This window comes from Colletotrichum jinshuiense, chromosome 4 (assembly GCF_051148585.1).
Source record: "Colletotrichum jinshuiense chromosome 4, complete sequence".
NCBI lineage: Eukaryota > Fungi > Ascomycota > Sordariomycetes > Glomerellales > Glomerellaceae > Colletotrichum > Colletotrichum jinshuiense.
The window spans coordinates 4,218,830-4,245,096 of record NC_139311.1 but is presented as its reverse complement, the minus strand read 5'-3'; the positions used below and the strand labels follow the sequence as shown (position 1 = coordinate 4,245,096).

The following is a 26,267-nucleotide window of genomic DNA, read 5'->3' as shown; positions in this document are numbered from 1 at the left end:
TACCCGCACCGAACCGCGCACCGCAGCGCTGTAGGCTGGAAAGTCCGAACACCATGGGGACAGCGAGTTTGGGTGGTGGTGCGGAGGCTCGGGAAGCACCTCGGTCTTCTGATGACAAACGCCGCCCAAAGTCCACAAAGCCCACACCTCAGTTTTGTGAGTCTCCTAAGCCCCCCACTTGCGCACACCCCCCTCCCCGGCCCTGGGCAGTCATCCACCCCCTGCACCTGCCACGCACCCCCTCCCCTTGTCACCGCTCCTGCTGCTTTTCTTCTCTCCGAGTCCGACAAGTCCAGGTCAGCAGTGGAGGAAGTTAAAAGAATCGTGTTTCCCTTCCCACTACATCTAGAAATCCCATCATCACCCAGCCTCAGCTTCAGATTCAAATCACAGTTCAGGATATCCAAGAAGAAGGACTTACAACCCAAGCCCTCATCTACATAACATTCCCATTCGTGCATACGAGCTGCTACCCAGTGTTCGCTTCACTTATCGGATACCGCCCTTTGGGATTATCAAAGCTTCGCAGACCAGCCAACTAGCCTAGGCATCCCTGCACCGCCCATAAACCCCCGATCTCGCTTTGAGTCATACCTACCAAAATCGCGACATCAGTCACCGTTGGTGCACACTCACACAAAATGTCGACAACAACCACTTTTACTCCTTCCACTCGTTCTTCTTCCTCACCACTCCACATCACCGCCCAGAAGAAGAAGATGAGCATCACTCAGACCTACTACCTCGCCCACAAGGCCCGGGCCAAGCTCTCGTCAGAGGCGGCCCGCTCCGACCACGACCTCCGCCTCCTCGTCGGCCATGCCAACCTCCTCGACTCCCTGATGCTTGAGCTTGCCGATGCCGAGCGTGAACAAGAAAGCTGGTTCAACCAATCCGTCCGCGGAGCCACCAAGAGCGAGGAGCGCCACGTACAATGGGCCGACGCCATCGCTGAGGACCCTGAAGATGATGACTGGGCCGCCGATGACGACTCGGACTCCTCTTCGGACTCTTCCGATGACGACTACGAGGAGGACGACATCGAGATGGCCGACACCGTCTCCCTCCGCCGCATGCCCTCCGCCTCCGTCCCCGCCTCCCCGAGTGCCACCGCCGTTGAGGTATCAGAAGACTACGACATGGAGGACGATCTTGAGGAGGACTACGCACAGCTCGAGCTTGTCCGCACACCATCCCACTCCAGCAGCTCATCACCACCAGAGCTTGAGCACGACTCCGATACTTCAGACGACGAGTCGATGCCTCCATCACCGCCAAACGCCGTCCTCACCTTCTCTGAGAAGGAGGCCAAGGAAGAGATCTCACAACAAAACGCCGGCTCCTTCTACTCAGAAGGCTACTACCTCCCGGCGCGCAATCCAGCAAGGCTCGTGTCTGCCATCTCAGTGTACTAGAAGTCAACACTCGAGATGATGTCACCCCTTCGTCTGTGATTTTTTGGGTCTCTTTTTTGGCTTTCAGCGAGCGTTTGCATAGCACGGCGTTATTCTTACCGATACCAACAACGGCATGGGTTACGAATATGGAATGGCGGGTATACGAAAAGACAGCAATGTCACCACTCAAGAATTTCTCTCTTCTCTTTTTTTTTTCTTATGTTGCAACGGAGAACAAGGCACAGATGGTTGATCTGGTGGATCACAAATGAGGGCCTTGATGGATAATGGACGATTATTGGAAGTTACTTCTCTTCTGCTGCCGCTCCCTGGCTCCCATCGTGGAGACCTGTGGTTGAGTGGTCCAGCCTTGTGTTACAGACAGATAGTTACAGAGCCGCTGGGTGACAACAGTACCCCTTAAGCGAGCAAGAATCAATTGAAACAAGCTTCAATCTGAACCCCCTTTTCCCATTAACTTGCACACGTGAGGAAGTCACGATTGCATCAAGCTCAATCGCCTCATCTGTGTTGAAACTGGCTGACGAGTCATTTAGGCGGTCCACATGATTGTGCAAGACAGACAAAGCGCTACGGCGGAAAAAAAAAATATGCTAGCCGGACCACACTTTCAGGTACCAGATTGTCCAAGTGAGTGCGCCCAGCGATCTCGGCAGATCGGCGTCGCTCAAACTCCGGCCTCCCTCGCTCGCTTACCTCATTCACTGCACCGCTGGAACCGTTCCGCCCGACTTTCTATCGACACACCCGCCAACGCACCTCTCACTAAAGCCGTGTTGCCGTATCGCGGACGAATCATGAAGGAATCGTGGCATTCGGACTTTGGCGGTGTGTTTTAACACCCCCCCAATTAGTCGGCATTACCAAGAGGCTGCCTGGAAAGCGAAAACCCCGACGCCAGCATAACTTTTTTCCCGTGCACCCGAGACTGATTGCACAAAGGCTAACATTGGAGACTCGCACATTTCGCATGCACCTGTACCACGAACGGAGTGGCATATGAGCTAGGCCGCTGATGGTGAAATTTAGGCAGTGAAGGCGACGATGGCTTCGGCTTCACAGATGATCTGATCCGGCGGGTTTTGGTCGCTGCCTTGGATGGAAACGGGCAAGAACCAAGCATGGCGCAGTTGCGCGTGTCGAAAAATATGAACGAGACGATTACGACGATACGAAGCCGACATAGACAGCGCGTGCATCATGGTCCGCGGACGATGCGCGGAGTGCGCGGCCTTGAAAGCAAATGCGACTTGCCGAGGGTGGCAGAGTCAATCAGTCATCACTTCTCCAGGGCGGACGGACGAATCCCGCCCGACTGGAGACGGCGGTCCAGAAGAAGCTAATGTTCCCAAGCGGCCACAAGGGTAGCATCCAGAAGGCGGGCATACGCAGGACATGTCAGAGACAACACTCGGAGTGCTGAAGAGGCACGTACAAGCTGGACCCCGTTCGGCCAAACTCGAGGAGCCGGCCAACAGCTGTGGGCGCGCTTGGGCCCCCGAACACCACATGTCTCCTTTCCTACGGGTGTCCATCCTCCAGGCTTAAGCGACCATCATCCTGGCTGACATAAGGCGCAGCATCTTACTCAAGATTGAGGAGATTGGAAATTAGAGGGGGAGATGGAAATGGCATGAGGATTGGGGCTTGATTTCCCCTGCGAGTATCCAGGACCCCCTGGTTATTTGTCGGTTGTGGCCGACAGTAAGGAATCAGGCAATGGCCAGATTTGCCAGCCTGTTGCTGGACAACTCATCAACTTCGCGATGCCGGCGCTGCCTGATGCCAGACCATTTCGAATTTCGTGGCGAACCGTTCTGGAACCCGACTGGCAGTGACAAGAGAACAGAGGAGAGTATGCTATAAGAAAAAATAAAAATACAATCGTTCTTCCGTCAAAATGATTCGTCCGACCTGGAGATAAACTGGCTATTCCGACTTCGCTTTGGACTGCCGGCACAAACACCATTGGGCCGACGGCCAACGATAACGAAGACGAGGGAGATGATTGCCGCTCCCCAGTCCCGCCGCCGTCGGACTCCATAGCCGATCCGGCAACATCGGTTCAGAGCACCGCAGCGTCACAGTCAATCCCCCGCCATTGCACTCGCCAGTCTCGGCAAGCCTAAAGTCCTGTGCGGATCGTTCTTCGGGAGATCAATTGCAGCCAGCGACGAAGGACGCTTGTTTTGTTTCACACGAGCAACCTTCCCGATCGAGGGACCGAATCCCGCGGGGTCTAGAGAGAAGAAAGAAAGGCAGCGAGAGGCGGCAGAGAACACTGGTTTCGCTGTGCGCACGCAATCAACCGAGCCAAAACCAGGTCTCGGCAAGGGAAATTTTATGCGCCTAATGTCTAGGCCTATGCGCTAAATCACCACGCCCGATTCAATGCCCAGACACAAGTGTCCCACGATGCCCTCGCTTGACCGCTCCCGATTTCGCCAGCCCTGTAAATTTCAAAGAAATTTTTTATTCCTCCCCGACCTTGCTTATCGTGGGGTTTCTTATGCTGCAGCTGAGAGCCTCTCAACACGGCAACGCAGGGCGGTGAAGGGGGAGGGGAGCCCTGCGCTGGCCTTGGGCAAGCATTACGGGAAATTGGCAAAGGCCGTACCCAACCTCGCTGCGGCAGCGGAAAGTGCGTGCAGGTGCCAGGTGACACGTCCACACTCACCCCCCGGATGAGACACTGGGCCGCTGGGCGTGGGGTTCGCGCATCTGGACCCTTTCTGCCTTGCTTGGTCGTCGATCATCTGAGGCGGGTTTTGTGCAAAGCACAGGCCGGTTTTGTCTCGCGCACGCAATTCCAATCGCAATAGCCATTACGGATTGCCTGCTCGGCCGCTGTCCTCACGTTTTACACACAATGCAAAGCACGGCTGGTGTTGCAAAGTCCTGTCAGCGTCACGTTTGCGAGCCCTGGTCCGCTAGGACTGCTAGGACTTGCTATGGACAGGGCGGTTGACGGTTGTGATCTTCGCGCATCAATCATGTCATCTGCTCCACGGGCCTGGCCGCGGGGTTTGCTTGTATCATTGATGATCTGCTGATAAGGCCACAGATCGTCTTGTTGATTACGGAAGCTCCTTCCCAGGCTCGCAAGATGACCGCCCGCCCGCCCGCCCGCCCCATCGCTCTCTTACACTCGGTTCACCCATCCACAATCCTACACGCCCTTCCGTCTCCGCCGGGCTGCGGCGATTTTGGCGGCGGTGCGGAAGAGCCTGCGAGTGTGAGTCTTTCGGCACGGCGGGGCGGGTGGGAACACTGCGGGGGTGGGCTGCCACTGCGGCCCAAGGGCGAAGATTTTCAGAAGTTGCAGGGGGAGCGAATGCGTGAGCCGTGAGGATCATTCGTGGGTATGACTTTGACGAGGGGGAGTAGGGAAGGGAAAAACCAATTAAGGCCAACACAAGCGAAAAGGACCACGGTCGAGGCCAAAATCCATCCCCGCTCCGTTCGGAGTTTGAGTCACAGTGATTCGGGTGGGGGGCCTGAAATCTCGAGATGTGCCTTGCGCAGATGCGCTGCTTCGCTGCACCCCCCGCCCAGTTGATGGGAGGCTTGGCGTTGGAGTTAATCTCACATCTTAAGTCCAGAACCATTTCACGGCAGTAACCCCGGGGCCGAAAGGTGGATAAACGGGAGTGGGGGGGTGTGGAATTAACAGGCGGGAAATTTTGTGGATTGATAATTGTGCAGGAGTAGTAATGCTCTGTGGTTTTCTTTGATGATTTGGTAAGCCGAGGCGGGGCCCGATTATTCATCTCTGCCTGGTTGCTGGCTGGCACGCTGGCTGGCGATCCACAGCCTTCCCCCCCCTTTCCTGCGTATTGGAAATCCAAATGCAAGGACAGCATGCAAGCAAGCCGCGGCCCGCGTCTGTACGTACGTGCACTTCGGCGACGGGCCCACAACCTTCCCGTAGAACGTGCTGGGCATCGAGACCGAGTCGTCGACGAGGACGGGAGAGGGGCTTTTTTTCTACCGTCGACAAATTTGTCAGATGAAACTTAATTACTGGCCGGTCGGTCACCGCCTCGGTGAAGACGGTACCCATTGTGCTGCTGCTGCAACCATCGTCGAGACGAGCATCTGCCATAGAGACTGGGGCGCATTTGATTGCGGACCCAAGAAAACAAACGGTTGCGATGGTGAGATTGTCGTTGAGGATCTATCTGGTCACTTATCTCCAAGGGCATCTCGCCCCGGCCCCCGTTGTCTTCCATCACAGGCACAACATCGCGGAGTAAAGCAGGGGTGAACGGGACGGGGGCATTGCACTGCTGTGTTATTCATCTCCCCTTATGAAATCGCTCCGTCTCCCTTCGGCACCTCGAGTTCCCCACACCGAGAGGCCGTTAGGGTCCGCTTACTACCAGACCAGCAGTTCACACAAGGTAGGCAGCGAGATACAGAGAGAAAACAAGAGTTGGCCCGTGGCCGTCCGGGTGCCTAGTTGGGTTCTACGCGGTTCTCTCCCAGGGAAGGGGGGACGGATCGATTTGGGATATTCGAGGGAAACATTTCAGAGTTTGTCATCCAAACATGTGTTTGTGTCACTCAAAACGGCTTGTCATCCAAACGAAACCCGGTGTCCGGAGGGACGGGATGATGGGTGGCCCGGACGGCGCCTGACTGGACGAACGTGACGATCTCTGATTCAGGGCCCCATGACGGGTAGAGTCGCAAATCTGCTTTAGCTTAGGGCTGTCGCGCTCTCGCGCAATCGCACTCGTACTCGATTCCGCGATTCGACTACCAGCGGGTGGGAGGGGGGCATGGGTGGGTAGGTGGGTGTGTGTGATGACCACGCGACTGGTGAGCGCGGCGCTCGCGGAGCGGACTTCGCTGGCCTTTAACCCCGACGTACGAGAGCTGCGCACAAAGGAGGACTTGATCCCCCCGTCATCGATTGTTCGCTCCGCTTATCTTAGCACCCCCGCTCCCATCTCTGGCTCTCCCTCTACACTCACTAGCCCTCCGCCGTGCCCAGGCTGGCGCGCCCTCTGTGGGCGGGAACGAAGGGGAACGGGCTAGGCGCAAACGCAAACGCAAAATACGCGGGTCGCATGCGGCTGCCGCAACGGGAAACCCGGGCTCTTCGGGGAGCTGCCAAAGTCCGGGCTTCGAGAACACCCCTCCACCCTCGGCCTCTTACACTTCCGCTAGAGAGGAGAGTGCTGGCCGTCTCCACAATTTAGACATCGACCCTTCAGCTGGTGCCAATTCCGCGGGTCCCGTTTGGACCCCTAATATGATGAAGTCATTCGATGGATGATCCCTTGAAGGGACGAGGTTGATTAGTTACGCCGGCGGTGTTGCTGGCGCGACGGGGGGTCATGTCTGTCCGACCGTGATGCTGTCATGATTTGCGCCGTTGGGCTCAGGCGATCGGCAAGGGAGGAAGGAGATGGAGCAGGCCTGATGTTGATGATCGGGTGCGAATAGCTCGATGACCGTGACAGCTAGATCCACTGTTGCATTTTCCTCTACATCCTGGGCCCTGCTCTCTTCTGGCTGGGGCTCAACGGTTGGATATTCGGCCGACTTGGCCGTCTGGCTGGTTCGGCCATCGCGGCCGGTTCCCCGCTGCCAGCAACAAACCCATCGGCCCCGGGTCTTACCTCCATCTTCCGGTACGAAACGCAAAAGTTTTAGTGGTAACAGGCACACCATCTGAAGCCGAGTCTTGCAGGACGGAAACCCAGCTACGGGTGCACTGGATGAGTGGAGACGCCGGGCCGATGCCCTGTCCGGGTTCGAGACTGAACCCGTTTGGCTCAACTAGTGAGTGTGTCATCATGAGCAAAGGCGACAATGCCACAGATGGTTTACTCTGTGCTTATAGAATGTTCCCCAAACGTGGCGGAGTAGTCCCCGAGTTCCATTACATGACCCAAGGATCTTTTTCTCTGCTCCGCAAGGGAGGTTTCATAGCTACATGCTCATGACACTTCAGCCGCATCGAGCATAAGATAGTCAACTACAACTGATCTACTCACTGATACGTTTGAGGTAGTAATCCCGTCGCGTCTGACACGTTGAGGCGACGCATGATGTGAGTCAGTTTACAACTATGGCTACTTCCCAGGCTTACACTGGAGTGTCTTCTCATGGCAGTCCCTCGTTTGTAGCGATCCTTTAGGCTGACCTGAATGATGTTTTGAGCCACGCTCTATCAAATGCCCTAAACTTGACGATCTTTAGGGGGTATTATGATATTGATGGCTCGATGTCTTTCTACCCACGCGCCGCCGCCAGCACTAATCGTGAGGCCACTGTGTCCGGGCGATATTCACGGAGCGTCCCCTCTCGCACCGATATTACATGCTCTATGAACTCAGTGTCTGCGTCTTTGGCTCTTCCGGCCAAGATATATGCACGCGATAGCTCGTGTTGTGCGGAAAGTGGCTGCGGGTGTTGCGCACCGACTCTCGTCTTCTCGACTTCCACTACACGTTCAAGTAGCTTTACGCCACTCTCCCTGTGTTCTTAATCGCTTAGGTATGCTACTGCAGACGCATGCTGTGTTCTGAGCCGTTGTGGGTGTTTTTCGTCGAGCGTACTGTCTCTTGCTGCAGCCACTTGCTCCAGTAGCTCGACCCCTTCGCTATATCGCTCCGCCGGTGATGTATGCCTTTGCCAAATCCTGGACGTCGAGCAAGCGTGGGTTTCCTTCATACAATATCTGCTTATAGATATCTTGCAGGTGTTTGGAGTATTTTGATAGCCTCCTCAATGCGGCCGCCTGCTTTACGCACCCTGTCGAGTATTACCTGCGAACGGATTCGAATATAGTCGTCTTCTTTGAGCGCTGCGCCGTGAGAACGTCCCGCCCAGAAATACCTTGTTACAAGGACTTGCTGAAATGAGAGTAATTTATGATATTCTTCGGATGTCGCCTTTGGTCAAATTGCCACCACATCTTCAAGTATTTCGACACACTCGTGGTATCGACCGCTGTCGACATACGTTCTTGCTGGCAATAGCTGCGAGTCCAACAACCCTTCGTCCGCCCGTTCAAGCGTTCGTTTTTGTGCTTAAAATCAGCCGTCGAGGTACTCTGGGTGCCGCTTTATATATCCCATCAACTTCCAGGTATCTTCAAGCCCGGTAGCCTAGAATTGATGCTTCTTAGGTCTCAATTTTGAGGGGGTGCGGCAGATATGTGCGCCACTGTCGTTGGTTCTGGATATTGGTATTCGGAAACCATTTCGCAAGGCTAATAATCGCCTTTCTGCTGGTCTGGTTGCCACCCCCCCCCCCCCCCCCTCCTGATTTATCGGCCCAAACCCTTGCCCCCAAATTAACCAAGCTATTCATATCATATGTATAACTATCATCTCGCTCGGCGATAAAAGCCTGGCCAAGGAGTATTTCAATAGCATTCGTCAGTTGTTCTTCGAGTCCGTAATCGGGGAGTATAGAGCATGGTATAGCCTTTGACTCGATCTGAGATAAAAACCCTGGTAGCTCGGCAGCGAAGGGGTCAGTTTTGTGGGTTTGTCCGAACTATATAAGCCACGTGGTCGCGATGGAAGTTCGCGAGCCTCGTCAGATCATGGTACCCTTTAGCAGAGACATCGTTTCGTTTGATGTAAGCTCCAGCATGGCTGATAGCCAATGGAAGGCAAGTGAGCGCGGCCACGAGATCAGCCACCGCCGCGTCATCCTCCAGCATCCTCTTCTTTGGCACGGCCAGCATGGTTTGCAATTCCCCAACTGCACCATAACGGCCGACGAACCGACTGTTCTTGGATAGCTGGATGTCATGGTTTATACGGCCTGAGAATATTTGTTAGCACTCCTCTCTTTTCAGCGAAGCGCCATGGTTAAAGATATGATGCAAACAATAGAATAGCCGACGACTGGACACTCCCTCTTCCCCCCTCTCCCTGTCAGCATCAGAAGTATTCTCTGAATAACGACATGAAAACAAGCACTTTTGTTTTCCCAAAACAGAGCAAAGACCTGGAAGTATGCTCCTCTGTTCCGGTCTAGGATACTGAGCCACCCTGCTCAGCTGTGCGTACTTATAGGCGGGTTTGGTATTACGCTCTGAAGTTGGCTCGGAGGCCGCTGATAGTTCGTTGAGAGCTTTGTGATACTTTTCATGTTTAACAAAGGTCAAAACCTCGTGTATGACCAATGCCTTCATATTGCTCAGGAGGTCCTTCATCAGGCCCTCAGCCTGATGCGCCTTCCTGCTCCGCAGCGCCTCTCTGTACCGAGCCCGGGCCGGGTCCAGGTTTTCGTGGCGTCTCAGTCTTCCTTGAATTTATTCTCGAGCTCGTCGAAGATACCCTTCAGCATTTTGGCCTTCTCTTCGCAGTGCCGGACTGTCTCGAGGACTGTTTTGTTTTCATGCTCATCGAGCGTCGTCGACTGGAACCTCTGCCCCGCATCTTGGAGGATCTTCTGCACAAGGGGCAGATGCTTCTTGACTTCGTCCAAAGCTTTGGGGAAGCCTTGGATCCTTTCGATTGTGTCGTACGATTTGACGATGGCTCCGATGATTGCGACCCCAGAGGCGGTGATGCTGAGAGGATCCATGGTCGCTAGCCGCAGCGACAAATACACGCAATTCGATAACCGTATCGTGAAATCCGGAGCCTGTCGAGCTACCTGCACCAAGGTAACACGATATGATGAAACACTCCTGCAGCACTAGATGATGGAAGAGAGAGATAAAGAAAACACCACGGCTAAAGTGCTGGATTGTATCACTCGCAATGTTATAGTGAGTCGGTCGTTCGACTTGGGCAAAGTGAAGTCCATGACCCTTGGCTGTATAAGCAGGGCACATTTCAGACGGTTGAGCAATGGGCCGTTGATGAGCGGGTTGTTAGCAGACAGCTTGTAGATGCCGCGCCTCGCAATAGCAGCAGTCCCTCATAATATGCCGTAGACTGATTGGCCCGCCTCATCTATCCCTTGTCATGCTTTCTGAGGCTAACTACGCGCCTAAGCAACGTTCGGCATAGACTGCTGTTGCTGAATTGCGACTTAGTAGTTCACTGGATGTGTTTAAACGCCTGGCGAGAAACGAGCCTTACAGAGTGAGCTCTGCGATGTAATAAGTTTAGTAGATATATTAATCTTTATTCTATGATTTGGCTCATGGAAAGACTTCTGAATATATACGTCTGATCATTAAGCCACACCTAACATTATATTACCTCTTTGACTCAGTTCCGTCGAGCTCTGCAGCGTAAAAATGCCGAGGCGCCTGAGCATCCATTTCGGGCGGTTGTATCGTCTTAGGAACATCGGTTCCCGAGTAGTCCCGGTACTCTCCCTGGAGCTCGGAGGGCGCTGCGGTTGTTGACGGCGCCGGCACCGGAGAGTAGGCCTCTCCCATCTCATGAGATGGCGCTTCGGCAACACTGGCATCTTCCGTCGGGACCTGCTTGTGCTTCCGCCGTCTCACAAAGCAAAATGCAGCCAGACCAATCAGAGCAGCACCTACAACACCTCCCACTACGCCGCCAGCGATCGCTCCGGTATTTGCCGAGCTGGAACCGGAGTTGTTGGAGCCTGTGCCGGTGCCAGAACTAGAACCAGAGTCGGAGCTGGATTTTCCAACGCTGATGAGTGCCTCAACTCCTGAAGAATATTCGACATTCGCGAGGTTGCTGGTGTCTCGTTAGAAATGCTGTCTTTATGGGACCGTAAAAGCAAAACTCACCCCTCGTTATACCAAGTCTTAACAACATCCGGTGAGTCGTAACTGGAGGCCCCAGCATCATACTGGTCCTTCCATTCCAGATCCGTCAGGTCAAAAACGCCCACTCCCTGTGGGAAGGTGTCCTTATCACGGAAGAAATTTGTAGAGTTGTCGTTCCACCGCATCCGATTGATCCCTCCAAAGGTGACCATCTGACGTTGACCAGCAACAACGCACGACATAGCATCTCGTGGCGAGTTTGACGTGTATTCTGCCTTTTTCCAGACGAATCCAGGGAGGGAAAGAATGTAAACATCGTCGTAGGTCTCGCTGTTCAGAGTATTACTGCCGCCAAAGACAAAGCTATATCTTATTAGCAAACTGCAAGCAAGGCCATCCGACAAAAGCTTGATATACTTACATTTCATACGTGTTGTTAGGGCTCTGAACGCCCACTGTGCAGTGCCACATGCGCGGCCCAGGTGCGTTTCCGCTGGTTTTCTGGGAGTACCACGTCTTCGTCACAGGGTCCATAAAGTAGACCGTCCCCAGGCTGAGGTATCCTACGTTCGAGTTGCTCTGGCCGGTTCCAATAACATGTTCCCTTCCGCCGAGAACCATAACCAGACCATTAGGCCCGTAGTTGGGTATGTATTGTGCGCTGGCTCCAACTGAAGTGCCGTAGCTGGAGTACGGAACATCAGTGTGGTTGGACCATGCCTGATCCTCTGCTGTGTAGTTGAACTGTAGAAAGCCCGGCACGGGACCATTGGGATTAGGGTCGGAGTCGGAGCTCGAGTATCCGCCGAAGTAGAAGCCAGAGTCGGGAGTGCTAACAAAAGCACCGCTGTGGGAGCGGGTGAGCTGGGTGAAGAAGTCGTTGCCGGGTTTAAGTGACGTGGCCCACGAGCCGCCTCCGCTACCATCGGCCTCAAATTTCCAGAGCCGCGCAGCAGGTGGATCAGCGTCGTAAGACGCAAAGCCTCCCCAGATGTAGAAAGCGTTCGATGAGTTGTCCGTGAATATTGCCTGCCTCATCATGTTTGGGGCCCCCTTTTGCGTTTGCTTGATCTCTACCTCTGAGGGCGTCCATGACTTCGAGAGGTCGATTGATAGGGTGCTTGACAGTGGGGTGGACGGGTTTGTGGTATTCTTCCCGCTGTTGATATGCTGAGATACCTCTCCTCCGTCGAAATAGGCCCAGTCGCCGATCACCGAAGCTGCCTCCGTCAGTCACGCCTCATAACAACAGACACTTGCTCGGGACCAGAAAACTCACGACGAGCGAAGACTCTTCTCAGAAAATTATCAACCGAAGGAACGTCCACAGCCTTGGAATCATCGGCGCTAGACATTGTCGAAAGTTGGCCGACGGCGAACAATGCCGCCATCCATGAGCGCGACACCATGGAGGGCAGTTGGGTGAACGAGTTGGGTGCGAGACTGGAGATGAGCTGCGACGCTGCTTTGTATCGAACCACTACTGCTTCGGCTACAGCAAATCAGGACAATGTCCCCTTGAGCCGACTGGTTAAGATACTGCCAAGAAACTTTCCGATGTAGCTTCAATCCACGCCATCTGGCGATCGCAGGAGAAATCGAGGAGAAGGTTGAGACGGCAAGGGTCAACGCGGGCGGGAAGGAGCATGAGAAAACATGTCCAGGTTCTGAATTCTCGAGCAGGATCGGCAAAACACATGATTAGGATTCAAGGATCCGCTCGAGTTAACGGATTGAACCCAGCAACCAACCCCTGATCCAACAATCACCGCGAGTGGTACGGGACGTCGATCCACGGCACCGATTTGTGGGCTCCGAATGCGGAGAGTGGCTGGTTTTGTGTATTCCTCTTCTTGGCAATTCCCTGCCATGGGGCAGGAAACATTAGTGCTTACTAGAACCGCTGCCGCCGAGTGTCCCATTGGCGGTGCACCGCTGGGGGTTCATATACAGGGGAGCTTTGGGGGCCACCAGGCCGCATTGAAAGCCCTCAGCCTTGCGGAGGGAACTGCATGCTGTGCCACACTCATCCGCCCGGCACTGTCGATTGCCAGCGTCATTCTCTGGGGGCCACGGGGAGGACCACGAACAAGATAGCATATTTGCTGAGCTCTCTCTCTCTCAGCTAGTACGAAGCTGGACCATTGACTCACAATCTCAGCTACCAGTGACCGTACAGAAACAGAACATACAACGGAGAGAGAACCCAACTGAAAACATCCATCAATTTACCAGTCCAATGGGAAGGTTTCAGCAGTACTCCGAAGAACAGGGGCTGTCTTGAGCAATTGGCAAGGGGCCGCCACATCCTGTTCTAGATTCAGTACCTGCTAGGCAACCAAGCATTTAGACCTAGTGTGTGTATGCCCTGTCCGTATCGCCGTGTGTCACTATAAATCATCGAATCTGTTCCACTTGATATGGATACTTTGCTGGCAAGGAAATCCACTTCAGAAGCATCGTCAAGTTTGAGAGGATGTTATGAGAAGCTTGGACGTGTCGTCGTCCCAGGCAGCAACTTAGCCCCCAAAGCTCAGGCCACCTTCGGAGCCAGGGAGGAGCCAGCAGCGGGAGCCTGTCGGAGCTAATTGGGCCGCCCGATACTCCGTACCTTGCCTTAATTAACAAATGATTACCCGGCCACGGTCCCCGTACATCCCGGCGCCAGGGCCAGACGTCATTACCAACTGGGAACAATTTTCTTTCCACATCCCAGCCCCATCGCGGGAGTTCGCATGCCGTGTAGCTAGCTCGGTCACCGATTGAACCGACAATCCATCTTTTTTCCCCCCTGCATATTCACCGAGGTCAACGACCGGGCATCAACGATGAGTGTCATTTCGCGCAACGCGACGCTCGCCGCGCGCAAGCAGCTGTCTGCTGCAAGCTTCGTCTGCCGCTCATGTCGCCAGCAGCAGCAGCGTCGGCAATACTCGAGCAACATCAGCCCGCCGCCCCCTGCGCCGCCCACAGCCGGCTTCGCAGCGCTGCCCTCGCGACGCCTCATCTCCGTCGCCGGCCCCGACGCGGCAAAGTTCCTTCAGGGCGTCATCACAGGCAACATCGCGTCCAAGGAGGCTCGCGCGAGGCCGACCGGCTTCTACGCCGCGTTCCTCAACGCCACCGGCCGGATCCTGCACGATGTCTTCATTTACCCGGACAATGCCGGCCTCGGTGGCGGTGCAGCCGCGGAGCAGGAGCAGGCAGGCACCAGGTTCCTGATCGAGGTCGACGCGAACGAGGCCGAAAGGCTGACGAAGCACATCAAGCGGTACAAGCTGAGGGCCAAGCTCAATGTTCGGCTGCTCGCGGCGGATGAGGCCACGGTGTGGCATGCCTGGGACGACAGTGGGAAGCCTATCACGACGGATGCTGTCACATTAAGCACCATCACCCGTGATCCGAGGACGCTGGGGCTGGGATACCGCCTGGTACAGGGAAGAGACACGCCGCCGCAGCTGGATCTCAACGCGACCACGGAGGACAGCTACACGATCAGACGGTACTTGCAGGGCGTCCCCGAGGGGCAGGACGAGATCATCCGTGAGCACTCGCTGCCCCAGGAGACGAACATGGACTACATGAACGGGATCGACTTTCACAAGGGCTGCTACGTGGGACAGGAGCTTACGATTCGGACGAAGCATCGCGGAGTGGTGCGCAAGAGAATACTGCCCTGCATGGTGTACGACGTGGATAGGGCCGTCCCACAGACGCTGCAATACCGGCCAGAGGAGGACGCGAACCACGGACCCGAGGGCTTGCCAGCAGAGACAATCCCACGGGAGACGAGCATCGGCAGGTCTGGCAAGAGGGGAAGAAGCGCGGGCAAGTGGCTCAAGGGCATTGGAAACATTGGTCTGGGGCTCTGCCGTCTGGAGATCATGACGGACATTGTCCTGCCCGGCGAGACGGCCGCTTCCACTTTCGACCCTGCCAACGAGTTCCTGTTGCAGTGGGGCGAGGAGGACAAAAACAACGCAGTAAAGATCAAGGCGTTCGTGCCCGAGTGGCTGAGGAATGGGCTAGACGGGACCTCTGCCAACTGAAAAGTCGGCGCAGCTCTTATTGTAGAATAAAAAAAAGGAAAAGGGGGTATAATTGTTTAAACATGCTTTCGTCGTCTCTCCCGTCCTCAGTCCAGTCTACGCTGCCTTGGTGGCTTCTTTCAGCCTCGGATCCAAAGCCTTGCATGCATCAAGTCTTCGCTGGACCTCTTCTTCTGTCGCCAGCCCAGCCGCAGCCGCCTTCCGGGCTTCTTTAAGTCTCTGAGCCGCGCTCGCCCGAGCCTTGAGACGCTCCCAGTCAGCCGCCGTTGGTGTCGGTGCCGGCGCCGGTTCTGCGGCTGGAGCTGTACTCGGTGCCTTGCTAGTATCACCGCCATCAACCACCTCGCCCTTCTTTCTTGCCTTTTTCTCGGCTTTGCGCCGCCTGGTCTCATCTAGCCGTCTTTGTAGATCCGCCAGCTTCTCGTCGTACTCGTCAGGCTCTCTCTCCCTTTCCATCCGCTCCAGGTTTTCCCTCTTGAACCTCTCGTCCTCTTCAGCGATGCGCCGCCGCCCCTCTTCGGCCAGCCGCGCCCTCTCGCGGTCCAGCTCACGGGCGCGCTCCTCCTGGGCAAGCTTTTGTCTCTTGGCTTCCTGCTCCGCAGCCTCAAGCTCATCAATCATGCGCTTGCGATGGCCCTGGACGCGTTCGCGCTCGGCTTTCCGCAAAAGCACGGCCTTGCGGGCATTGTCGTAGGCGGTGCGGGCGGCGGCGTCGAGGAGGATGTCGCGGGCCGTCTCGATAAGCTCCCATTTCTCCGGGTCGAATGCGTCCTTGAGCTTGTCTGGGTGGTAGTTGAGCGACTGTTTACGCCACGCGCGCCTGATATCCTTCTCTTCGGTTGTGCTGGCGCCGATTTGGAGCAGTTCGTACAAGTCGACGTTGTTGGACGAGTACTCTTGCGCTTTCGCGAGTAAGTCTTTGTTGCCGTCCATTTTCGGCGCGTTGTCGGGGGGAGGGTTTTTTTTTTTTCGTGCCTGGAGGAAGGTTGATGAAAAGTTGTAGATTTGCATGTGGTTAAAGACTGCGCGCCAAGATAACCCGTCGGTTCGCGTAGAGCAAGTGGCACTGGGCGACTCACGTCAAGAGAAAAGTGGAGATCGAACTCCTTTGCTCACGCCCGACACATACGCAACGGCAACCACAGGAGCTTGCTTCATCTTACGTCCGTACCCCTCACTTACACAGCATTCGCCGTTTCCTGGCGGGGATTTAGATCTTACCATCATAGGGTGGTGGAGTTTCAACTATTCTGCAAGGGATTGGGAGGAATACCAGACCTCGTCTCTCCCTTGGGAGGGGAGAACTGCATTGGTTTCCCTTTCGATGTTCCTCATTACTCGAGGCTGCTTGTGTCTGCTTCCATCTGGTGGTTAGCGTCTAGTTCCCTGCCTTGTCGGCGATGTACAAAACTCCTGTTGCAGACCGTCTGGCGGTAAATGGCAGGTCTACACGTCGGAGAGAGAGAAGAGAGAGACGGACGGAGAAAAGCCAATCACCACAAGCACACCATAGTCCTACTACGTACAATTTTCTTCTTTCCGTTCTGAAGCATGGCATTTAATTCTGCCCAGCGTGGACCAGCACGGCTTGCCACCTGGCATTGAAGAGTGGCCGAGTTCTTTGTCAACTCCCATGAGGTCAACTTCCGTGTTCTAGCCCAAAGCGACCAACACCACCATCGCACCATCACAACCCGACTGGAGTTTTCCTTTCCCTTGGAATACAGGGGAGTTAAAGTCCTCAGCAAAAATATCGGGTTAAGCGGTGCGTTCTTTAGGCACCTCTTTCTTCATCAATCAGCATACCTGGGAGGGTCTTCAGTTGGTCTCTTGCGCCCGCTGATGCAAAGGTTGAACCCACTTACGTCTCTCCCACAACAAACCCCTCGAAGCCACAGTAAATCTCTTACCGGAAAATTCCTGGCTTGTTGACCTAGGAGCGGTTGGTTCTTCTGCTAAAGAGCCAAAAACCTGGTTTTATAACGTCAGACCCAGCGCAACATGTTTTGGGATGAGACAGGTTGACGCTGGTACGCCCGCCAAGTGAGGTATTGGGGGCGGGCGGCAAATCTGCCAAGTGTGCTCACTCTTCCGCCTTGACCAGTTTGGGAGTGAAGAGAGAGCCGTTATGCCAATGAGTTGGGCGGACATAGTTAGGAGCATCCCTTTGTCCGGAGTCTCATGGGTGATGCCACCGAGATCGGACAGGTACTTAGTTGGCTCTCCTATTGATGTACATTCACTGAGATGGGGGCCGCCACCGATGGTGGTTGGTGCAGTTACAGGACTCGGCATACGAAAGAGGGCCGCCTATGCTCGGATTGCGGATTGTTCAAACTTTGCGTTTCCCGTTCTTGTCAAAGACTCTCGAGGCGGACTACGCACATGTGCTCCCAACTGAGCGCCGGAAATGGTTAACCACAGCCGACCTGAATCCGACCTCTCCGGACAGGTGCCACATGGTCGGGCAAAGCGCCAACAACTTGGGCGAGGGATCTGCCCATTGCGTCCTATGCAGCTTGCCATGCCTTGGGGTTTATCCTGTAACAAGATGTCTCACAGCATCACCGGAGTTGGATTAGGGGATGAGCAGATTTTCGCCCAAGACCATAGATTTGGCCCTCAAGCCTAGGAAAGAGGCCACCACATGGGGCAAGTCTGGAACACCTGTAGCCATCGGGTACCTTCCAAATTCCCCGTCGGCCATTGTGCCGACCTTACCCCCCTTCCCAGGGGTTTGACGAAAGCCTCCCAGTCAACTTGGCAGCAGCCCCAGCAACCTTGGCAACCCAAACCAACCCCTCGGTAGCGCACGCCACCACCAGAGCTGAAAGACGCGATGAAAGCTCATCGTTGTTGCTCTCCGAACCCAACCTCTTCCCAGCAGGCTGGTTCAAACGGACATTACTTTCCCATTTTGCACGTTTTGTCTCAGAGCTAGTTCACATGGTACCTGAGCTGTTTCTACTTCCGGCCATCTCGTATCGCTTCGCATCGCATCGCATCGCCCGTGGATCCGATGGCCAAAGAGTTCACGCTTGGCTAGCCCAAACACCACCGGAAGTTTTCCTGGGGCTTTTATCTTCCTTCTCTTCAAACTATTGCCCTGATGTTCTACTTTTCATATAAGCCGTTGTTCATTCCTCCTTCATCTTGAAGCCGCCCATTTCCAAACACGCTTATCATCAAGAGAATATACTCCACCCAAGTCCCAACGACTAGTTCCGGAGACTTCAGCAAAGCAACTCGGAGGTACTCCGCCGTGTAGATGCGAGTCTCAACACCTACAAATATCCGCCATACGACATTCATTCCTTGAACATTCAAGGTATATTGCAATTTGAATCGTCATGTCGTCTACCCAAGTCATGACAAGGCCCTGCCGCTCGCCCTTCCACATGGACGGATCATCAGAGACATACTTCATGAGATACCCAGGAGCAGGTCAATACTACCAACCACCGGCCACTTTTTGATAGGGTCTGACATCTTCATAGCCGTTCCATCCTCTCCCTCCGCAGAGCCCCTGCCAACAAAGGAAGAGATGCTCGAACTTTGCGACTCCGTGCGAACATCACTTCGACAAGAGAAGAACCTGGGTCCCAACGACGAAAAGATCCAGGGTCTTCTTGAGAAGGCCCTGAAGGAGGAGCTGCGGCACAACCCTACATTGGACTTCGAGACTCTCCAGTACGCCCGTTTGGACAAGCTCCTTGCTGATATTCTCGACCCCGCCTATCGCCCATCACCGTTACCCCTCCGCTTTCGCACCGACATGGTTGTTGCCGAGAGCCTTCAGAAGATATGGAGGGCCCGCTTCCGCGATCAGTATTTCTCCCTCGACCAGATGCGCCAGCGTCGCTTGTCCATCGGCGGAGAAATGCGCGACATCCATTTCACCGCCGCCAGCAAGGATCCCCTCGAGTCGTGGACCATCCGCAACAGCTGTCGGGATCCCATTTCGGAGCTTGAAGTAAAGCAGCAGTTTGAGCCTGGCCAGTAAGGCAATGCGCCCCCTATAACCAATACAAGTGTGCTGATTTTCCATAGCTGGTGGCTGAACCTGGCTTGCGCCCACCGTGACGGTATCCTTGGCACTGCGGTCGAGAAGCCCACCAAGGGCAAGTACGGAGTCACCGCTCTTCCACTCCTGACCGGACGTGAGGAGCATGTCCGCGGCAACCTCTACCGATACGTCCGCGAGGGCCGCCTCTCCGACATGCACGTCTCCCTCCTCACCCAAGTCGGCACCCAAATCCGCATTCTCAGAGGCTACCGCCTCAAGAGTGTCCTTGCTCCCCAAGCTGGTGTACGCTATGACGGGCTGTAAGTTCATTTCCACCCACTGGGCTCGCTCTTCGTCGGCTAACAGACATTTCCCAGTTACACCATCCGTCAATACGGCAATAAGCTGGATGCCACCACAGACAAGTACCGCCTCGAGCTCCTCTTGGAGCGCGTCGACGGCCAGAAGAGCCTAGAGCAGGTGCAGCAGGTACCGCGCCCGTCTCAGATGGACAGCTGGCAGATGTTTAAGAGAGTCGAGGCCGAGATCGTCCGCCAGCGCAAGGGCGACGACGGGCTGCTCGATTTTAAGCTGCGCAAAGAGGAGGAGCGCATCGACCGCGAGCACTGGAGGCGCGCCAGCGAGTTCAAGGCCTCGCTGGGCCAGGAGGGCTGCGGATTGGGATTGATCATAACTGTTTGATGTGGAGATGCAAACCCAAAAAATTTCACATCGACCAAGCGGGCCGTTGCAAGGCACTGCTGGTTGGTTTCCAGAGATACCCTGTATTACCTACTCTACTACACCTGTAGACTACTTTACGAATAATGATGATGAATAACGACTAGTTTACAAGTTCCCTGTAAGGTTTCTCTATTGACTATGAGATACCAATAAGCAAACTAAGGTTATGGAGGTGGTATACCCACCAACCAAATAATGGCTACTTCATGAGGGCCTTGTAGTATAAATGGAGTAGTCGTAGCTTCTAGGGCTTCTAGGGCTTCTAGGGCTTCTATCTACTCATTCATCCACCTTTGTTTATGACGCAGAAGGCAATTCGGCGTTAGATTGACACCGCGAATCTACTCTTGGCTCGAATCCAGTGTCCGTAGTAATACAGCACATATGGTATCGGCACCAGCACGGCCGATATACAGGCCAAAATCGTTAGTGCGTAGTGCGTTCCCATGTTCTCGTAGAAGGGGATCCCAACGACAGTAATCCCCCCCGCGACTGTGTATCTGATCAGGGAGACAAACGTGAGCGCGGACGCCGAATATATCTCGTATGAGTCGATGATGTACATGTACACGCAGATGAAGATCCCAGTGACTCCGTACCCAAAGACGGCGACAGCAAATATGGCTGACCAGATGCTAATGCTAGAAAAGTTTGTCCAGCCGAGCCAGAACAGGGAGATGGGGATAGCGGCGGCAGCGCCGAACATGGCGTACCACAGGCGGATTTCCGGTCGGAATCCTGCGCCATCCTCACCCTGCTTGACGTGCTTCGCCGTCATTGAGTAAATTGACGGTACGAATACAAAGTTGGCTTGCGTGCCAATAAACATGGCGATGAAGATGATGTTTGCAAGACCCTGGCTGAGGCCATAGGTGTACTCGAAGATGTACGGCCATCCGACGAGGAACGTGAAGAGGACGATGTAGACGACAGTGATGTACAAGGTCATTGCCATGATGATGGGCTCAGTCAGCATGAGAAACGGCCTTGTCATGCTGGTTTTGAGACGGCTGAACAGAGTAGCGTCGACAATCTCATGCTCGGAGCGGAAGCGAGAGTCGCCGGTGATCCTTCGATAGTGGGCGGCCTTCCATTGCAAGAGCAACGGGCCGTAGGTCTCGGGCATGCAGAGAATGACGAGAGCCAGGACAAGCCCGGCAGATATCAACACCGTCCATTCGGACCAGCGCCAGCTTACAGCGTCCGAAGGACCGATGTAGGCACCCATGACGGCCCCGATCATGGGCCCGCCGAAGCAGGTGATGGCATACAGGGGGAAACTCCAAGTCTTTTCGAGCCTGTTGTACATGTCTGCTATCGAACCACCAGAGCAAACCAACGGTGTCGAGGCGGAGCACCCGGCCAGGAACCGAAACGTGATTTGAGCCCCAAAGTTTGGCGCCAGACCGGCCGCCATGATCCAAATCATGAAAACTGCCATGGAACCAACGTAGACGACGTTGCGACCAAAAGTTTCCGAAAATGGGCCAGCTATGAGCGACCCAAGGCCCATGCCTACCAGGTATAGGCCTAGCACCCAGATGTCAGTGGCTTGAGCCAAGCAATACCGGGTGGGTGTAAAACATACCTGTAGCTAGTGATTCGGCAACTTCACTGACGCCGAATTCTCTAGAAGCCTGCGGAAGCACCGTTGCATCGATACCTGAAGCGGCTCCGACAAAGAGCGCAATGACGGATATCTGTAGCGTCACGCCGATGCGCTTCATCGTTGACCAGTTGTGCGGGTCCAGAGCATCGTGTGGTCCCGCCCAGCCGACGACGAAGACGCGCCCCTCGTGTCCTTCGTCTACTGTGCGGTCGCGGACGTGAATACCGGTCAACACCCGGCCCAGAGCCGTGCCTTCGGAACATTGGGTCCGCGCTGTCTGGCTGCGCTCAACGACCGCCAGATTTTCCTCGAGTCGTTCGCTGCCGACTTCAGTCCTGGCCCCGCCAGGTGAGTCCAATGACAAGCTCCGCCGCTTTTCCTCTTGCGCCGGGGAAACCGGCTCGGCATGCGGCCGTTCGGTTGGATTGGAGGTTTGGGCTTTCCCAATATCGCGGTCAATTTGCGCCTGGGCCTGTACGCCCGCCCGCCGGTATTGGAGAAAAGACTGCATTTTCTGAGCAGGTCCTCCTAAAAACAACGGTGAAGGCAACAAGCGATTGCATCTTTTCCATAAGCAAAACAGAGGCGAGGCCCCAATGAGGTTAAAGACGGCGCGAAAACCCGAGTCATGAGGAGTAATCCGGTGTATGACTTCATTCTACTGCTGCGAAGGCGAACCTCTTTGCACTCTCACGTCGCCTCCGGTTTATTCCCAGGAGCTAGTAGAGCCAGAGACCCTCAATGACTGCAACAACACTGGGGCCCTGAGGCTACGCAGACAACGTCTTCGCAAAGATCGGATTTACTCGGGGTGTAAGTGTAGCAGCAGTTCCATTATTTTCGTCTTCTCCTATCGCGAAGAGGCGAACCCCGAGGCAGAGGCCATCCCACGAACCAAGTGGAAAGTAGATCTCACGAAGGGACGACAACTTCGTTACATTTCTAGCTCTGACGAGGAGCACCCTAGAGACCCGGGTGAAGTGCGCGGGTTCCTATGACCTACGGTGGTTGACCATGCGGTTGTTGTACTTGTTGTAGAACGCGGGCCGCGAAGAACGTTCGTAACTAGATTTGACTGCGAATGAATTATTTGCATTCAAGGAATCATGGGTTAAGGAATATTGCAGATGAAATAGACAAAATGTCGGCCATAGGTAATGGGCAAGTAGTGTCTATCTGTATTGTCACAATTGCTCACGGCAGAAGGCTTTGACCGATTTGGCAGATAATATCCCTAACACCGGTGGACTCACAACGACCATTGATTACCAACGTATTGAGGATTAAGGTGCTTGAAATGACGTGGCCGGATTTCAAGGACTTGCTGTTGACGACTGGCCCTTGTTCTTCGAGATAGGGCTGCCCTCAAAATTCGTCATAACGACACTTTCAAGTTGTCGGCTATAGGAGTGCTGGGTATAAATACGCATGGGAGGATGGAAGACGCCCAGCTGTGTTCGATAGCGCTTGGTCCACTTGGTAACAAAGGTTCTCGTTGCTGAAAAAAGATAGCCAGGTTAAATGATTAGAGTACATATAAATAATGAGAACCTAGAGATATAGCTTAGCTCCATAATAGCTCACCTTGAGCGATCGTGTATATTGTCAATGTCACCAATTTCTTCTGTAGGTAAGCTTGTTTCTGCGTGAGTTTAGGTAGTCAACGGCGGCGGCCGAGGTGCTGAGGTCCTGTCCCCCCGCACTCCATTGGTCGTGCCTCCACCGTTGACAGGGTCTCTTGTTGGTGGGGTATAGTGAGTGTTGTGTGCCTCAATTCCCCCACCATCAACTACCAATCCAATTTTCAGCACCACCAAACCGCAAACTCCGCGCAGTCAAGATGGGGAAAAACGACAAAAAGCCTGCGGAGAAGAAGGACGGCGGCAAGTCCGGAGGAGGAAAGAAGGGAGGCAAGGGTGAGAGCGATGACAAGGGAGCCAAGGCCAAAGGCGCGCAGTCCATCAACGTCCGCCATATTCTGGTGAGAGTCTTCTCATGGCTAGAGTTTTCCGAGACATCGCGATCTGACAGAAGACGTCTAGTGCGAGAAACATGCTAAGAAGGAGGAAGCCTTGGTTAAGCTGAGAAACGGAACCAAGTTTGACGAGGTTGCGAGAGAGTTCTCCGAAGACAAGGCGAGGCAAGGTGAGTGTCATTTTCACCTGAAGGTGTACCGCGGATGAGAGAGAGAGGGCATGGCGTGCTGACAATCGGGCAGGCGGCTCTCTAGGTTGGAAGACGAAGGGAAGTCTGGACCCCAAGTTTGAGGACGTCGCATTTGGTCTGGCCACGAGCACTACAACAAGTCCAGTTTTTGGAGAGGCCAAGACGGAGTTCGGATACCACATCATCATGGTAAGTGTCTGCCTACCAATACGTATCTCATGCGGGTGCCCTGTCCGAGAAACGCTAACCTTCAACACAGGTCGAGGGCAGGAAATAGAATCCAGGGGTTTCAGCCGCTTTGATAGCATCACGTTCACAACGAGTCACATGGTGAAGATAAATTTGGTTTAAGAGTGCCCAATGCCGTTTCTCTTTTTTTGCCCTGATGCAAGTTGACCTGACCTCCAGAGGGAGTCCTCCATTTTTTGTTTCGAGATGCCAGCTGAAGAAGCTAGAGTACAACCGAAAGATCGTTCTAGCGACGGTTCCAGATTTCCCCGCCGCCCCTCTATACCCTTCTCCCCGTCGTGACGCCCAAATTCAAATCATGAAGCATACCCAAATTTACTGCTCGGTCTGGAAGTAGTTGAGAAGGATGGAGCGCTCCTGGGACTCTTCACCCCAGTCCTTGACGACGACGCAAGAGCAGTTGACAACCTTGCGGGCGTTGCCCTCACGGTCCAACACGCCTGTATCTTGTTAGTCCACATCTACGACAGATGCACTTCATGTGTCACTCACAGAGACCAGCCCACTCGCCGAGCTGCTTGCCGTCGGGGACCTTGATCAAGGGGATCTTGTGCTCGGAGCAGAGAGCGATGACCAGCTTCTTGTAGGCCTCCTCCTCGCAAGCCTCGTTGAGGACGCACATGTGGGCCTGGCGGCGGTCGAGAGCCTTGGAGGCTTCGCGGAGACCACGGGCAAGACCGTCGTGCATGAGAGCGAGCTTCAGGACACCCTTAAGGGCGTCAAGAACGGACATCTGGCCCTTGGAGCCAGCATCGGCGGAAACCTCGACCTCCTCGGCCACCTCGGGGGCGTTGTTCTCTTCTACGTCCGACTGCAGATTGCGCAAGGCCAACGGTTAGCGAAAATGGCTCTCTCAAAAGCGACAAGTCCATGCCCAGGGTATCGATTGGCCTTGCGCCCGCAAGATTACCCAGCGCCCGCCATCTAATTGAAAATTTTGCGGGCAGCTGGGAAATCTGCGTCGTCTGGCAAATTTAAATGGGGTTTCGGCGCAGACTCACCATCTTGAGAATTTGCGGTCAAGTTCCTGTCGGTGCGATCCTCGAAGAGTGGTGTTGTAATGTTATGGGTAGTGTATGAATAAAGTGAACTTTTGCCGTGTCGCGGTTAAGGCACAGGGAAAAGTGACAAGAAGGTTTGTGTGCCACTGTCAGAGATCGCTTATTGGCTGAGTGGAGTCGCCCAGCCGTGCGCTTAGGGCAATTTTTCTCGCGCACAGACCACCCACAAGACGACTGGCAATTTTTTTCGGGGTGGGCACATTGGTTTCCCACGAAGGCCTCTTTTTTCCTCTTCTTCCTTTCCATCACGACCCTCCACCGACAATCTTGCCAATCCTTCAGCGGAACCGTTCAATCAACGAGGTATGTGTAACAAACACGCAACGATGGCGACTTGATCCAAGCAGAGTCTTTTGCCTTTTCCTTGATGCCGGAGGGGAGCAATCAGACGAGTCGTGCGATTCGAGAATGCGATTACTTCGACCTCTATCCTGACGGATGATGCGCTCTTTGCGGGCTGCTCCCGCCAACGACGATGACATCTGATACGCTCCTCCTCTTCAGCAATGAGCTGGCAGAACCCTCCTCTCGATCGAAGCTTGCCTGGGAGGGCACTCTCCATGCTCAGTAGGCCTCGGAAGGCTAACATACAATCTTTTCGCTGGCAGATACCTCATTTCCCTAGACTTGAGAATCTCCGCATTCACCAACCGTCAAAATGGTCCGCACCTCCGTTCTCCACGATGCTCTCAAGAGCATGAACAACGCCGAGAAGGCCGGCAAGCGCCAGGTCCTTATCCGACCTAGCTCCAAGGTCATCATCAAGTTCCTCCAGGTCATGCAGCGTCACGGTATGTTCATACATTTACTACGACTTTATTCCTTTTTCTTCTTTTTCTTTCTTTCTTTGGAGGACATTTGGAATATACATTCGGCATGATAACTAGGGCGACCGTCTCTTTCACTCCCACGACCCAGCCCCTATAAGTTGCCGATAGATAAAACCTTGCGGAGATCTTACACCTTTTTCGGATTTTACCTCGTGATGTTTAAGTTTTAAATCCTCGCAACAATTTACTGATCTTTTTTCAGGCTACATCGGCGAGTTCGAGGAGGTCGATGACCACCGCTCCGGCAAGATTGTCGTCCAGCTGAACGGCCGTCTCAACAAGTGCGGTGTCATCTCCCCCCGCTACAACGTCCGCCTCTCCGACCTCGAGAAGTGGGTTGTCAAGCTGCTGCCCGCCCGTCAGTTCGGCTACGTCATCCTCACCACCTCCGCTGGTATCATGGACCACGAGGAGGCCCGTCGCAAGCACGTTGCCGGCAAGGTTATCGGCTTCTTCTACTAA

At 54.4% G+C, this 26,267-nt stretch overlaps 10 protein-coding genes across 10 annotated transcripts; 5 read left to right on the top strand and 5 right to left on the bottom strand.

The window, feature by feature from the left end:
- Positions 1 to 641: 641 nt before the first annotated feature.
- EsH8_IV_001061 (uncharacterized protein) lies at positions 642 to 1,415 on the top strand (the record flags this gene model as incomplete). The annotated part of the gene is made up of 1 exon (XM_083265951.1): positions 642 to 1,415. The coding sequence occupies one exon, from the start codon at positions 642 to 644 to the stop codon at positions 1,413 to 1,415; it is 774 nt and encodes a 257-aa protein (XP_083124846.1).
- An 8,271-nt stretch (positions 1,416 to 9,686) lies between these two features.
- On the bottom strand, positions 9,687 to 9,977 carry EsH8_IV_001060 (uncharacterized protein; the record flags this gene model as incomplete). The annotated part of the gene is made up of 1 exon (XM_083265950.1): positions 9,687 to 9,977. The coding sequence occupies one exon, from the start codon at positions 9,975 to 9,977 to the stop codon at positions 9,687 to 9,689; it is 291 nt and encodes a 96-aa protein (XP_083124845.1).
- A 622-nt stretch (positions 9,978 to 10,599) lies between these two features.
- On the bottom strand, positions 10,600 to 12,500 carry EsH8_IV_001059 (Kelch repeat-containing protein; the record flags this gene model as incomplete). The annotated part of the gene is made up of 4 exons (XM_083265949.1): positions 10,600 to 11,059; positions 11,113 to 11,454; positions 11,513 to 12,311; positions 12,371 to 12,500. The coding sequence occupies 4 exons, from the start codon at positions 12,498 to 12,500 to the stop codon at positions 10,600 to 10,602; spliced, it is 1,731 nt and encodes a 576-aa protein (XP_083124844.1).
- A 1,419-nt stretch (positions 12,501 to 13,919) lies between these two features.
- EsH8_IV_001058 (YgfZ/GcvT domain-containing protein) lies at positions 13,920 to 15,140 on the top strand (the record flags this gene model as incomplete). Its single annotated transcript, XM_083265948.1, has 1 exon — positions 13,920 to 15,140. The coding sequence occupies one exon, from the start codon at positions 13,920 to 13,922 to the stop codon at positions 15,138 to 15,140; it is 1,221 nt and encodes a 406-aa protein (XP_083124843.1).
- A 96-nt stretch (positions 15,141 to 15,236) lies between these two features.
- EsH8_IV_001057 (J domain-containing protein) lies at positions 15,237 to 16,151 on the bottom strand (the record flags this gene model as incomplete). Its single annotated transcript, XM_083265947.1, has 1 exon — positions 15,237 to 16,151. One exon carries the CDS (start codon positions 16,149 to 16,151, stop codon positions 15,237 to 15,239), a length of 915 nt encoding a protein of 304 aa, XP_083124842.1.
- Positions 16,152 to 18,684: 2,533 nt separating this feature from the next.
- On the top strand, positions 18,685 to 19,848 carry EsH8_IV_001056 (PUA-like domain-containing protein; the record flags this gene model as incomplete). Its single annotated transcript, XM_083265946.1, has 3 exons — positions 18,685 to 19,139; positions 19,191 to 19,466; positions 19,524 to 19,848. 3 exons carry the CDS (start codon positions 18,685 to 18,687, stop codon positions 19,846 to 19,848), a joined length of 1,056 nt encoding a protein of 351 aa, XP_083124841.1.
- A 364-nt stretch (positions 19,849 to 20,212) lies between these two features.
- Positions 20,213 to 22,010, bottom strand: EsH8_IV_001055 (major facilitator superfamily domain-containing protein; the record flags this gene model as incomplete). Its single annotated transcript, XM_083265945.1, has 2 exons — positions 20,213 to 21,420; positions 21,479 to 22,010. 2 exons carry the CDS (start codon positions 22,008 to 22,010, stop codon positions 20,213 to 20,215), a joined length of 1,740 nt encoding a protein of 579 aa, XP_083124840.1.
- Positions 22,011 to 23,339: 1,329 nt separating this feature from the next.
- EsH8_IV_001054 (peptidylprolyl isomerase) lies at positions 23,340 to 23,942 on the top strand (the record flags this gene model as incomplete). The annotated part of the gene is made up of 4 exons (XM_083265944.1): positions 23,340 to 23,480; positions 23,542 to 23,644; positions 23,718 to 23,854; positions 23,925 to 23,942. The coding sequence occupies 4 exons, from the start codon at positions 23,340 to 23,342 to the stop codon at positions 23,940 to 23,942; spliced, it is 399 nt and encodes a 132-aa protein (XP_083124839.1).
- A 287-nt stretch (positions 23,943 to 24,229) lies between these two features.
- On the bottom strand, positions 24,230 to 24,918 carry EsH8_IV_001053 (40S ribosomal protein eS12; the record flags this gene model as incomplete). The annotated part of the gene is made up of 3 exons (XM_083265943.1): positions 24,230 to 24,354; positions 24,407 to 24,725; positions 24,916 to 24,918. 3 exons carry the CDS (start codon positions 24,916 to 24,918, stop codon positions 24,230 to 24,232), a joined length of 447 nt encoding a protein of 148 aa, XP_083124838.1.
- A 715-nt stretch (positions 24,919 to 25,633) lies between these two features.
- EsH8_IV_001052 (40S ribosomal protein uS8) lies at positions 25,634 to 26,267 on the top strand (the record flags this gene model as incomplete). The annotated part of the gene is made up of 2 exons (XM_083265942.1): positions 25,634 to 25,766; positions 26,008 to 26,267. 2 exons carry the CDS (start codon positions 25,634 to 25,636, stop codon positions 26,265 to 26,267), a joined length of 393 nt encoding a protein of 130 aa, XP_083124837.1.